The following is a 13,162-nucleotide window of genomic DNA, read 5'->3' as shown; positions in this document are numbered from 1 at the left end:
ATGCTGGCTCTGAGCTATGTTTTGAGCCTTCGCATGGCAGAGAATGACCTTTCGCAGGCACAGTGTTGTCACTGGAAGTGTTATAAACATTTTCAACACACATTTTATGTTGGGAAAGAAGGCCATTTGTGTTGCTTGCAGAGTTTCCAAAGCTGATGTAGGTAGGCAGGTCCGGCCTCTGGCATAAACAGTCTATGCGGTTGTTTAAGGCCACAACCGCTAGAGGGGGCCACACTTTTGCTGTCGATTTAGTGCAAGCTGCCACCTCAGTCCAAAACTCTGCTACCCCTGTCGACGAAACACTCTGTTACCAGACCCCTAAAGAAGGTTGCCTCTAGACCCCTCTGTATGAGCTGTCTGAGAATGGGTTCAATTAGTGTTGCGATCAAACAGTGCAAGCAACCCATTCTGTTCTGTGAATGAGACGAGCATTGAGTGAAGACTGCCTACTGCCAAGTCATATAATTACAGCAAACATGTCGGCAGTTTTTCGCAACTTCAAAATAAAAGCTTGAGCTAAGCGTTGTTGAAAATCAAAGACACATCGAACACAGCTTGTTTTGTGAGCCTGCTAACAATCCATGCATCGGGTTTCTGTGTGGGGTTTGCATCACTTTTTAAGTGCACATGCACTTATCAAAGACAGTGACAAATGTATTGTTGAGAGGATATTTTAATTTATTTACAATAATTTGAGACACAGAAAAAATAAACCTTCAAGATGTACACCTTGTCATGTTGCAAACAAACATAACATCTTTCTAATTTCTCATCAGTCAGATTTAGTAGTCAACCACAGTCACCCTCATGCTAAACTGAATAGTTCAGCTGATTTGTTGTCAGCAATCTGTGTCCACTTTCTTGGTATTCATGCCCTGGTTTTGAGCACTTTTGTATGCTCCAGTTATGCTGTCTGGCTCATGCAGTCACAAGTAAATTATTGTCAAAAGAGGGCCTATGCAATAACAATCTAATATGGACACAGTTTCCTGTTCCCAGTGTCATTAATATACAATATAACAGGACATGGGATATAATACAACATCAAAATAAATTGACACTTATATAAATCAATCAAGTCATTGCAGTTCCTGGGATTAATTGAGAGTTTAAAGCAATTAACAGCATTATAAATATGACCCTGGGTTTACAAAGCACATCCTTGTGCATTCTGTTTGACTATTGGAACAGGTCACACATAAGCATTCAAACTTGACGTCTTGCTGCTCTTGCTGATCCCAGAGGCACTGCTGCTTCTGCTGCTTCTGCTGGTCCTGGACTTCCTGCTCTCTCCTCCTTCTGTGCGTGGTGGTGACACTATGTAGGTTTGTTTAGCTGGAGCGGCTATAAAGGGGTCAGCGACCTGGTAGGCTGGTAAGCCTTTGTCCTTTGAGCTGTAATGGTTGAGTTAGCGGTGATATTATTATTATCATTAGTGTCCTTGCATTGTGCAGATTACTAGTAGTAATAAATAAGTCTAGAGTAGTAATAACATATATGTGAAACACACACCTTGATCTGCATCCTTCCTTCCCTGCAAAGATACTAATAATAAGGCCCCCAACAACAAGTAGGGTGGAGCCTCCCCAGCCAATGAACACACCTACTCCGATTTCAAACCTGTAAACAAATACAATCAGTAAGTCACCATACGCCACCGTGTTACAAATCTAAACCCCTAACACGTAATATTGGACTTTCAGAGTTATACACACTACATTATTGATAGACATATACTTACTTTTGTTCCCTATAATTGACGTCATGAAATTCTGCTCTTATTTTGTTTCCGTAATAAGAGAATGCAATCATAGAACACAACCCTAGAAAAAGATATATTGATTGTTAGACGTTAACCTGCAGGCAACTAAACAATCAGAGGGACCATAGCAATGAGATAGGGTTATACCTGCGATAAAGTAGTTCATCCCTCCAGCAAAAGTCACTCTTGCATTTGCAATCTCTGACCCTCCTAACTTGGTGCACTTCATCCCCACTAAGATAAGAACTGCCCCGAAGAAGCCCAAGATGATAGAGGTGATGATCAGAGCCCGACACATATGAATGTCCCCTGTCCATGAAGGAGAAGAAGAGAGTATGATTTAGTGTTAAAAATATATGTTTACTGTGCAATTCACTTTGCATATATTCTTACAGCACCACATTTCATCTTTACAATGAATACAAAACTATAATAAATGTATTTTATCATGTTATATTGTGTTATTATTTTATGTTATGCTATAAATGTAAACAAAATAAGTCACTTACAGTTGAGTGCAAGCATCGATGGGATACCCTTGCAGTCTGACACTCCAGTTGAATCAGAAATGCAGTCCTTCCAAAGGTTGGAGAAGTAGTTAGACGTGGTCAGGACGATGCTGTCTACCTCAGACCAGGTCCAGATTTCTGTGGGCATCGTTGAGCAGACCAGGATCCATCCACACACACAGACCACAAAGCAACCAATCTCCATATACATCACCACTGTCCTGAAATTCATGGCTGCCTCTGTGTGCAAAGCAACCGGACAGGAGGAAAAAGAGGCCAACAGATGATAGAATAGCTACTGCTGTCCCTCTGTCTGAAGACAAACTACACCCACACAAACACACACCCACACACGCACGCATGCACGCACGCACACACACACACACACACACACACACACACACACACACACACACACACACACAACCCTCTGTAGACAATGATGTACACACAGCTCTGTTTGCACTCTACCCTCCAACACTGTCATTGTGTACATCATCACACTTCCTTCATACTGAGGGAAGGAGAGAGGCGGAGTATTTGCTGACCCATGATTTTGTTCCATGAAGGTCATGCTGACGGCTGAGGGTATGCCTACCATGTTTGTTATTGATATAATACATAGGGCCACGATGAAAGAAACACGATTAAGTTAGTTCTGTGTACAATGCAGGCCTTGTTAATTGAATGTCTCGTTGTGCCTTTTCATCAGTTTCAGAAGCTATGCTGAAAGGTTTTGTAAAATTGTTGTTTTCACAATTTGTCTCTGATTTCAAAGGTCAAAAATAACCTTATCATATGAGAAATAAGAACTAACATTTTTTATTTTGTGTGAAGATAGACAATGTCTGTAAATTGTATCTGTAGCTTTTATTGCAGTGTTGCATTTAAATCCTTTGTCTTTGAGGTGATTACAATACACTTGGACATCATTCTTATGTGTTGGCATAGCCGCAATCAAGTTTTTGGGGTACTAGGAATTTATTGATGTCAATTTGGGTTTCGCAAAACAAAGATGATGGGAACTTCTGCTGTACATGCTACTGATAAGTATTGGGCATTGGCAGTACAGTATGACAGCTTCTCAAAGCTGTAGTTTTTCAGATGCTATACATGTCTGACAGATTTGAATAATAAATAGATTCAATAAAGTCCAAATAAGAATCCTGATGATGGATCAGTGTGGAATATCTCAAGGCCAGAGGTTGAAATTAAGATTAGATCTAAAATAGCATGATAATGCAAAGCACTTGTGTAATGTTGGGTGCTGGGTGGTGAAAACCCTAGAAAGAGTTCCAATCTACACTACTGTAAGTGAAAGCCCACATGGGGTAAATCGGGTATGTTGTCTAGTGCAGGGAAGGATGTTGATGAATTAGTCCAAAGCTGACTCCAATGATACAATTGAATATTCAAAGTCACATTTATAAATTCATGAACAATCACAATGACAGTGGCTTCAAAACCACACAATGTTACAGCATTGACACAATTGCATACAAAGTCATGCTACCACAAAAACCCATCCCTCTCGGGTTGCATTTTACAAGAATGCAGAATATGGGTATATCGTATGGTATGATTGAGGAAACAATAACAACAACAGCTGGGATAGCAGGTGCAAAACCAATGTACATTCAATTGAAGGGAGAAAATAAAACTATGTACAAAACATGAATAAGACTGTGGTTATTCATAATTGTCCATTATAGACTATTATGTTGCAGGTCTGTGTCTACACAAAAGCATCTCTATCTGGTATTTTCTCAGGTGTTGTCCGGGATATTTCTGAGAGTTTGGAGCTGCCAGATCTCCCTGAGCCGTAGGATCCGTACTGTCTGGAGGGTCTGTAGTAGCCAGTGTAGAGGGTCCTCCCTCCGGATTGAGCGCCCATGTATGTCCGTGTTCCATAGGCATACACCACTTTGCTAAGGAGACACACAACACTTGCTATGACTGATGGATAGATGATTCACTTACTTAAGTAAGTCGCTGTAAGGAGTCTGCTAAATGGCAAAAAAAAATGTAATATAAAGGTAACATTATTTGCTAACTGAACTCTGAGTCCTTATATCAGAAGCTTTTATGATATTTAATGTGAGGCCACATGCACTACCACACAAGAAAACAATGCAAAGAAATTAATCTGATGAAAGGATCAGTCCAAAACATATTGTGTTTTCTTAATGTATAATACCTTTTAGGGAGGAGGATTTTGTAGACAGTGACAGCATAAAGGATGGCCCCCAGGATGATAAAAAAGCTCCCCACTAGTCCCAGAAATATGGGGGTTCCTATGTCATACCTTAGAGTTGAGTAGAAAACAAAAAATCAGCACAATTAATGTTGATTTGCAAGTCTGAAACATGACATGACATGACTTTGTTTGGATTTAGATTTTACATTTGAAATGTATTGCAGGACAGTAACAGATGCAGTGTTCACAGTTGGCTCTGTAATGAAAGAAATAGGCCTATAGTTTGTGTTACATAGTTTCCTAATCTCCATCTTACCTCAGGGTTCCTCTCTGTAAAGAGGCAGCAAAGGTTGTCCTGGCGATTCTGTTGATATATAAGCAGTATCCAGCAATGTCTGACACACCTGGGTGAAGAGGTTTCGGTGAAACAAAGAAATGTTGAGGGCAAAACATTGTCATTTAGACACTGTCATTTAGAAAGCCCAATATGTACTTGCACTTACTTCCAACAAAGTGAAACACTGATCCTGCAAGTAATAGTTTATCCTTGGTCTTTTCCCCTCCTCCGATGTAAGTACAGTCCATACCAGCAAAACAAAACACTACACCAAAGAAACCAGCGGTCAGCCCACACATCAGCAGTCCTCTCACTCCCTGGATATATTCTGTATAAGGAAATATACACATTATTAGTGTCAACATTGTACTTCCAGTAAGCAAATCAAATGTGTTTGTTTGTACTGTTACAGCATAGATGGGAACACAATTAATTTAAAGATCACTGCAAACTGTTCTTAATGACAATGAATTGAAGAGATTCAATGAATTGAAGTGGATATTGTAAAACAATAATTGTCAATGGTAAATGGACTGCACTTATATAAGGCCCAGCCTTATTCCAAAGCGCTCATTCACCCATTCACACACACACATTCACATACCAATGGTGGCAAGCTACCATGCAAGGCACCAGCCCACTCATTGGGAGCAATTTGGGGCTCAGTGTTTGTTATCCGGTCAGAGGTGTGAACAGAGAACTTACCAGCGACGGACCACAGCACAGGGTAGTCCCTGCAGTTGGTAATGGCCGTGGAGTCAGTGTAGCAGTCCTTCCACAGGTTGGACCAGTACCAGGCCACTTTGATAATATAGGAGCCTCCCTGGCCACCAATCTGGGTGATTCTCCAGTAATCCATGGCCATGGTGCACAGCACAAACAGCCATCCCAGCGATGAGATCAGGAACCCAAACACCTGGATGAGCCTTTTCCTCATGTCTCCTGGTCAGATACCAAAAGAAATCTAGCCCACTACTCCTAGTAGCTCCTTACAAGGTGTGTGGTGGTAGTAGCGGATCGGGATACAGGACACTCACACACGTGATGTCAGGAGTGTGGCAGGATATTGACGCTTCTAGTCTCAGTGGGTGACAACCGGTCTGTGACGACAGGATGACTTGGTGTGTTGGGGACAAGGTGGAGTTGGAGTATTGATGTGGGCTCTGTATTGTCCATCCTATCATGGAAGTTGTTTACTGTACACTCAGAAGTGTGGCTGCAACTTTAGAAGTAAGTACCAGAGAGGCCCCATCAGCAGCAATTCAGTTTCTTGTCAATATTAGTTAGACAGCAGTTGAAATAGGACTGTTACGTCCGTAGTGTGTAGTTCTGTGTGTTTTGTTACTCAGTTGGTGCCAGTGGGCCAGACAACAACTTTATAGTTGTTTTCTTTTGTTAGTTACAGCTGTAGTTTTGTATCCTAGTTTTGTACTTTGTGTTTATTAATCTTAGGTTCATAGTCGTTTAGTCTTAGTTGTATTTCATTGGATACTTAGATTAGATTGCCACTAGCCCTGTCAATTTACTTTATTGTTTATTATTAATAGTGTAGATTCATTCGCTCTCCTTTTTTATAGAGTAGTTTTCAGTTAAGAGTTTCACAGAAACCTGTTTATGTTACCTTTGTACAATAAATCTTGTTTATTTTATATTTTCCTTCTCCGATTCTTGTCCCCCCGGTTTTATTTAATTGTTAGACCCCGTATCCCCTAGAACACATATGGGGTCGTAACAAGGACCATAAAGAGTTAGCATTTTAACAAACGAACATCTAACAACGAATATCTGAAAAAGTATATGTGATGTAAAAGGGACATACTGTAACCTTTTAGTTACACATAGTTAATGGTTACAGAAGCGTATGTCATGTAAACGCAGGTTAGAAACATGATCTGTCTATGTTAAACATCATTTTAAATGTTCTGTCATTATAGATTAACAACACTCTAATGTCTGACTTAGTTAGACAGTTAAAGAGACAGACAGGACACAACAGGACACCAATTCTCATACTCTCACTTTAATGTCAAATACTATTATCAAAACCATAGGAAAATCGCAATTCAATATAATGCAACACTATAAATAAATTATCAATTCATTCTATTTTGCCTGTAATAATTTCAAAGCATAAAGCAAATACAGCATATCCAAATTCTGGATGGTCTTTGATTTCCACTATGTACAGTACAATACAGGACTCTTAGACCTATTGTATATTTGACATGAGAAGGAGTAAAGGACTGAATCCAATATCCAATGGTCTGTTACTGGCCAATGGTCTCACAACAGGTTACCAGCCAGTCTTATGACAATCTCTGTCTCCCTATTGGTAATAGATGTGAGGTCCTCTGAAGACCACGTTACTGTTTTGGCTCTGTTTCTCCTCTAATCCCCTATACATATGCATTCTTATCAAAGTGCTGTACTCTGGAAGAGTTGCTGTAGTCTGGTGGAGGTCTCTGGTTTGCAGGATGTGCATGCCCTCTGGGGTGGGAAGAGATATGGGAGGCAGCTCCTCTGTAGGCATAGCCTGGTCGGCTAGGGACATGAGAGAGAGGGAGAGAGAGAGAGAGGGAGAGAGAGAGAGAGAGAGAGAGAGAGAGAGAGAGAGAGAGAGAGAGAGAGAGAGAGAGAGAGAGAGAGAGAGAGAGAGAGAGAGAGAGAGAGAGAGAGAGAGAGAGAGAGAGAGAGAGAGAGGAGAGAGAGAGAGAGAGAGAGAGAGAGAGGAGAGAGAGAGAGAGAGAGAGAGAGAGAGAGAGAGAGAGAGAGAGAGAGAGAGAGAGATGATAAGGATGTTTCTCTATCATAGGAATTTGAGACTGGTTTTGAGAAAAGCTGAAATATGCCAAAGCATACTAAGTCTCCCTTGTAATAGCATGTCTTTAATTTTGGAAGAACAATGACAACAGCAAATGTGATTCAATGAAATTATTCTACAGCATAGTCATGTTTCAAATACAATCTACAGTGTTATATCAATGACACACCTTCTACTGAAACCATCTGCTATAGAGAAGCAGAGAACAACCCCTCCTAGGATGCACAGGACAGAACCCGCCCAGCCGATGAACAGGGCAACTCCCAATTCATACCTGGAAACAAGAATAAGTTAATTAACAACAACATGACCATGTCATGCACTGTACACTCCAAGGGAGGCTGGCTGAGGCAAACATCTGAGGACGGGCTCATTGTAATGCATGGATCAAACATACTCATTCCATTCTATCTATTACAATGAGCCCGTCCTTTGATTTCAACCTCCACTAGCCTCCACTGGTACAGTCTGTCTGATCAAATAAGTTACTCACTTCTGAGACATAACCATCGGGTCAAAAAACTCTGATGTTATCCTGTGTGCATACAGGGAGCAGGCAGACAAGGAGCAGAGACCTGCAAAACAAAACAATAATGTGGTCAGGGCTGTAGACTGTTTTTTTTTTTCACCTTTATTGGGATAGAGACAGGAGAGATTGTCAGGTGAGAGAGAGGAGGGATGACATGCAGGAAAGGTCACTGGCCAGAATCAAACCAGGGACCCTGCGATTACTTGGCATGCACCATCGTACTGGGCTGTAGATTTAACAGATAATGCCAATACAGTACCTTGATACTGGCTAAGACATAACAATAATTACCACTAAATATGAAATTGATCCCAGCGAGGCAGGCAATCCTGGCTTTGGTTTGGTCAGTTCCCCCAATTTTGGTGCACTTCATACCGACTAGGGCGAAGATGGCCCCAAAGAAGCCCAGACACACAGCTGCAATCATCAGACCCCTACAGGCCTGGATGTAGCCTATATGAACAAAACACAAGCAAAGCAAACTCAAGACACCGCTGCTGCATATACATAGTCAATAAACGTCTATAACTTACAGTATAACCACTAAATGTATCGACTGAAATGCAGAGACATTGTTAAGATGAGAGACAGCCCTTTTCCTCAATCCCTTCCCCTCCCTACCTCTCTGTACAGACATGACATGTAAATACACCATTGCAATTTGCTTTGCTAACTGTTTGGGCAACACATTGGCTCCAAACACATTACCGTACCTATAATTTGTCAGCACAACCAGTAATTGTTTCTAAGTAGCACATACTGAAGGTGTGCACTAAGGTGCTCACAGCCTTAGCATTAGAGCTCCCTTTGAGACGTGATTTAGAGGCAAATATTAGCTTGGTGGTTAACCCCTGAAACTAGTCAACCATGGGAGAAACAGCCCAGAGCTCTCAGTAAATCAAATTTATAGCCTTCAACCCCCAAGAAGTTAGGTAAACATTGACATCTCTGAAGGTAAATGAGTTGTTCCGAGGAGAATGTTTGCATTGTGCCTCCCCACAAATCTATTAGCCCTGCAAGAACTGGACACTTGCACGCTTGAGACTTACACGCTTGAAATTGAACTGTGGTGGAAAGCACGAGAGAGAGGTGGCGGATCCACTGACCCTCATACTGGACCAGGATACTGTGACTAGACAGAGGCAGAAACACTGCTAACGCTGCTGTCTAAATAAGCACCAGGAAATCTACTTTAATCTCTATATCATGCTTGTAAAATACCGTATACCATGCATTGGTTGTCAATTATATATTTTTGCAAACGAAAACCTGTTAAAAAGCAAGTTCAATACTATAATTGATCATTTACTTTACTTACTAGAAGAACATACATTGGCTCAGTGTCTACAATGAACCACAGTAAAACTTTGTATCACGGAAGGCCAAATGAATACATAGTATCTATATCAAATATCAAAGACTTTCCCAACGACAAGAAATAAACATAGAGCAGACCGTCCAATGCCAGCATAGAAGGAAAGTCTTTGCAGTTGGAGACGCCTGTAGAATCGGTGACACAGGCCTTCCAGAGGTTGGACCAGTAAGTGGCTGTGGTGATGACCGTGCCATCCAGTGACGAGACCTTCCAATAATCCGTGGGCAAGGTGGAGGAGATGAGGACCCAGCCAGAGGTGGTCAAAATAAAGGCCATAATCTCGGTCACCATGTTACTCATGTTGAACAACACACCAGCGCTACCTCAGTCAGTGGGAACTTCAAAGGTGATGCGAAGAGGAGCGGAGTGACTGATGGTCCTCTGGCCAATGAAGCTTGTCGAAGAGACTCCCTAGTGATGGCTCCTTCAGCAGTATTCAAGGGTTAAATGGTCATGGGGGATTGATGGTTAATATGTTCTGGACTCCACTGTTTCATATTCAGCAGGGAGGGGTTTAGACCTCATTATCAACGACTGACCAATGGACCATTGCTTCCTCTGCCCCCTCAACTTACACACGTCACTCTGACACTGTGAGAGTGACGTCACTGTCACTGTGATAGGTGAGGGTGACTGCACTGAAAAGTCAAAGGTTACAGATGAAGAACAGTGTATGTGTCATAATGACCGGATCACAGATGTCTCATAGCCTGCTCATGACATGGTCACATACATAGAGATTAAGTAATAACAAAAGAGGGTGCCAACTAGAAGTTTCTCACAAGGTCAAAAATAGCATTGATCACTCATTAACTCATCACTCACACCATGGCCTGCTGCTTCAGACACAACAGAGGTGAGAGGAGGCAGCTCAATGGGTACAGTATTGGTGAGTGGACGACACTGTGGTTAAAAGTGCCATGTTCATGACAACAGACATGACAGATATAACACAGATGAAAATGTCACGGCTGTCACGATAAATGTCAGGGTAAATGTCACGGCTCCTTTCATAACTGTAAGTTAAAACAAACACAGAGTGGAGATACAATATTGCTTTGCCATAGTGCAGCAGATTCATACAAAGGAATGGCATCTTCCTCCAATTGTTTTAAATTGTTATGTTACAGGCCCATCTAGTGGTAAACTATTGCACTTGTGTACATGCACACAGTTTTAAACACTACCACTGGAGGTAGCTTTGAGTGAGCAAATGCTCTCAATTGGTGCAGCGCAGTACAATTGTTTGGAGCACACATAATTGAGACAAGAAAGACAAAGAGCTAACTAAATACGGCAGAATAATCTACTGAATATGTTACTGGGAATTTGTGAACATCTATTCCGTATTGATGTTTTTTTTTCAATTACTAATTAAATTATGTTGTCCACTTTTTTGGTGTGTCACCAGATGTGAACAGTGAACACACAGTGAACACAGCTGAAACGTAGTTAATACCATGCGGGCTATGCAAAGCACAGTGCTTGATTTATAGTTTATTGAGAGGAAGTTGTACAGTAAAGGTGGCTCCTTTCATAACTGTATGTTACAGTATCTCAGTCTCTCACTGACTAAGTTTATATTTGGCATGAACACTGGTGATACAGGAACCACTGGGATTTGTGTTCTCTCAGTTTAACCTTTCCTTCTAAGGGTTATACATTGGCCACAGAAAAACTCTGTGTCATCACCTACAACACAGAAGAGCAAAAGAACATGAAGTGATAGTTTCAATATGAATCATCAATTATTCGAAAGCCCACTATTCAAACACACTCTTGTTTGAAACTCTTTCGTAGATGCACAAGAATAAATTAATCTATGAAGTTATGTACTACACTCACCGAACACTTTATTAGGAACACATGTGCACCTTCCCATTCATTCAGGTGGTGTAATGGTGTGGGGAATGTTTTCTTGGCATACATTGGACAGGAGATTCACAACTTGAAAGTGCACCTGAAAAATCTGCAGGAATTACGTGATGCAATCATGTAATCATGGACCAGAATCTCAAGGGAATGTTTCCAACATGTGGAATCAATGCCATGAAGAATTGAGACTGTTTTGAGAGCAAAGAGAGGCCCTAGCCAGTATTAGTATAGTGTTCCTAATAAAGTGTTGATCTGAATGTATATTTCAATGATATTAAACAATGATTTATAGATAGTTGAGGTCTAATTAGTGTTGAATATCTAAATGGTGCAGTTTCATTATGTCCTTTATAAAGTAGATTGTTTCACAAATGAATTAAGATGATCATGCTTTAATACATAGGTTAATTACATAGATCTCTGTCGTACTTAACTTAGAGATACGGCCTTGTGGACGGCATAAACGACAACAGGAGATCTTGAGGGATATTCCATCAACGTCACTAAATTAAAATCCTAATTCTCGCGAGAATAAGGTTGAATTTTTAAATAAACCTTGCTGGATTTATCAAAATCAGCCTGGATTGTCTTTTAGCGACATTGATGGAATACCCCTCTGGTACACAGTATCTAATGCACATGTGGAAACATAATTATTTCTTAGTTACAGTGAAAGGAGCTAGTTTCATGTCTTCTTATTGGATACTATGACCATGACACAGCAACAACAATATCACAAGGATATCATGTGAAAGTTAACCTTATAGTGTATATTCAGTGAGGAAATTCAAGTTACAGTTTGCTCAGTTTGCTCAGTTTGCTCTACATACAATTTGGTAATTTGTTGTTGTCATTTACCATAATTATGGCACCAATGTATGAGTGTGATGTTGATGGAGAAACCTTTTTTTTACCTTCTAGTTTGAAGATAGTGTGGTGTGGTCTGCAGTGCAGGGCTCCGATGGCGTTCCCGGCACAGTTATTCCACAGTCCCTGGAGCACCCATGTCACCGTGATGACAGAGGATGCCCTGCTGGTGGCCCTCCACTCGTTGGACACCGTGGCAGCAATGGTGGCACCCAGACCCACCAGGCCACCCAGGAAAGCCAGGATCTGCATGATCGACATTTTGGGAAGGGTGAATTGCTAGATTTGTAAAGCCTTTTTAGTTTGACTAAAAAAAAGAAGTAAAAAGCCCCAGGCGAACAAATTACACTGAGGACATGTGTTCCACAGAGATGATTTACGCACAGGACATCTCCCCTTGGTTCATTTACTGAGGCGAAGGATGCACAAAGTGAAATAGTAAAGAGTCAACTGACAGTTAGTTATTAATATGGAATAGGCATCTTTTTAACAGGTTTTTCCTTTTTTTGTGTATTTTGTGCTCACCTGATTTGGTCTTGGGGTGAGGTCAAGTATCATATTAACATAAACAAAATAAAAGAGTAATCAGTAATCCTAAAGACAAGGAGCAATGTGGCAAAGTCCAGTTACTAGTTCAACTATTTATACATACAGAATTAAGCAACTTGGGTGAAAGTTTGTACTTATACCAATTGAAATGTTTATACTGTAGCTTAAAACACATTTAAAAAATCAAACAGCTGTGTTCAGGTAAATTAAGTTGCTTTAACAGTTTACGAGCAGTAACATCTTAGATCTATAATCATTGTCTTTTTAATTTCTACCTAAGACAATTTTAATTAAATTCAAATTCAACTTAATTAATTTTCAGTTACAAGCATTATGAATTT

General features: G+C 40.6%; 3 protein-coding genes across 3 annotated transcripts; all 3 read right to left on the bottom strand.

Moving 5' to 3' along the window:
* Nucleotides 1-1,192: 1,192 nt before the first annotated feature.
* On the bottom strand, nucleotides 1,193-2,503 carry LOC308162777 (claudin-10-like; the record flags this gene model as incomplete). Its single annotated transcript, XM_080536919.1, has 5 exons — nucleotides 1,193-1,394; nucleotides 1,513-1,620; nucleotides 1,742-1,823; nucleotides 1,910-2,071; nucleotides 2,272-2,503. The coding sequence occupies 5 exons, from the start codon at nucleotides 2,501-2,503 to the stop codon at nucleotides 1,193-1,195; spliced, it is 786 nt and encodes a 261-aa protein (XP_080393045.1).
* A 1,503-nt stretch (nucleotides 2,504-4,006) lies between these two features.
* On the bottom strand, nucleotides 4,007-5,742 carry LOC308161731 (claudin-10-like; the record flags this gene model as incomplete). Its single annotated transcript, XM_080535793.1, has 5 exons — nucleotides 4,007-4,199; nucleotides 4,469-4,576; nucleotides 4,785-4,872; nucleotides 4,972-5,133; nucleotides 5,511-5,742. 5 exons carry the CDS (start codon nucleotides 5,740-5,742, stop codon nucleotides 4,007-4,009), a joined length of 783 nt encoding a protein of 260 aa, XP_080391919.1.
* Nucleotides 5,743-7,201: 1,459 nt separating this feature from the next.
* LOC308162187 (claudin-10-like) lies at nucleotides 7,202-12,533 on the bottom strand (the record flags this gene model as incomplete). The annotated part of the gene is made up of 5 exons (XM_080536306.1): nucleotides 7,202-7,346; nucleotides 7,796-7,900; nucleotides 8,120-8,201; nucleotides 8,447-8,608; nucleotides 12,320-12,533. 5 exons carry the CDS (start codon nucleotides 12,531-12,533, stop codon nucleotides 7,202-7,204), a joined length of 708 nt encoding a protein of 235 aa, XP_080392432.1.
* Between the last annotated feature and the right edge of the window lie 629 nt (nucleotides 12,534-13,162).

The sequence above is a fragment of the Nansenia antarctica genome (assembly GCF_963989245.1).
Source record: "Nansenia antarctica genome assembly, chromosome: 7".
NCBI lineage: Eukaryota > Metazoa > Chordata > Actinopteri > Argentiniformes > Microstomatidae > Nansenia > Nansenia antarctica.
This window is presented reverse-complemented; position numbering and strand designations above follow the sequence as displayed.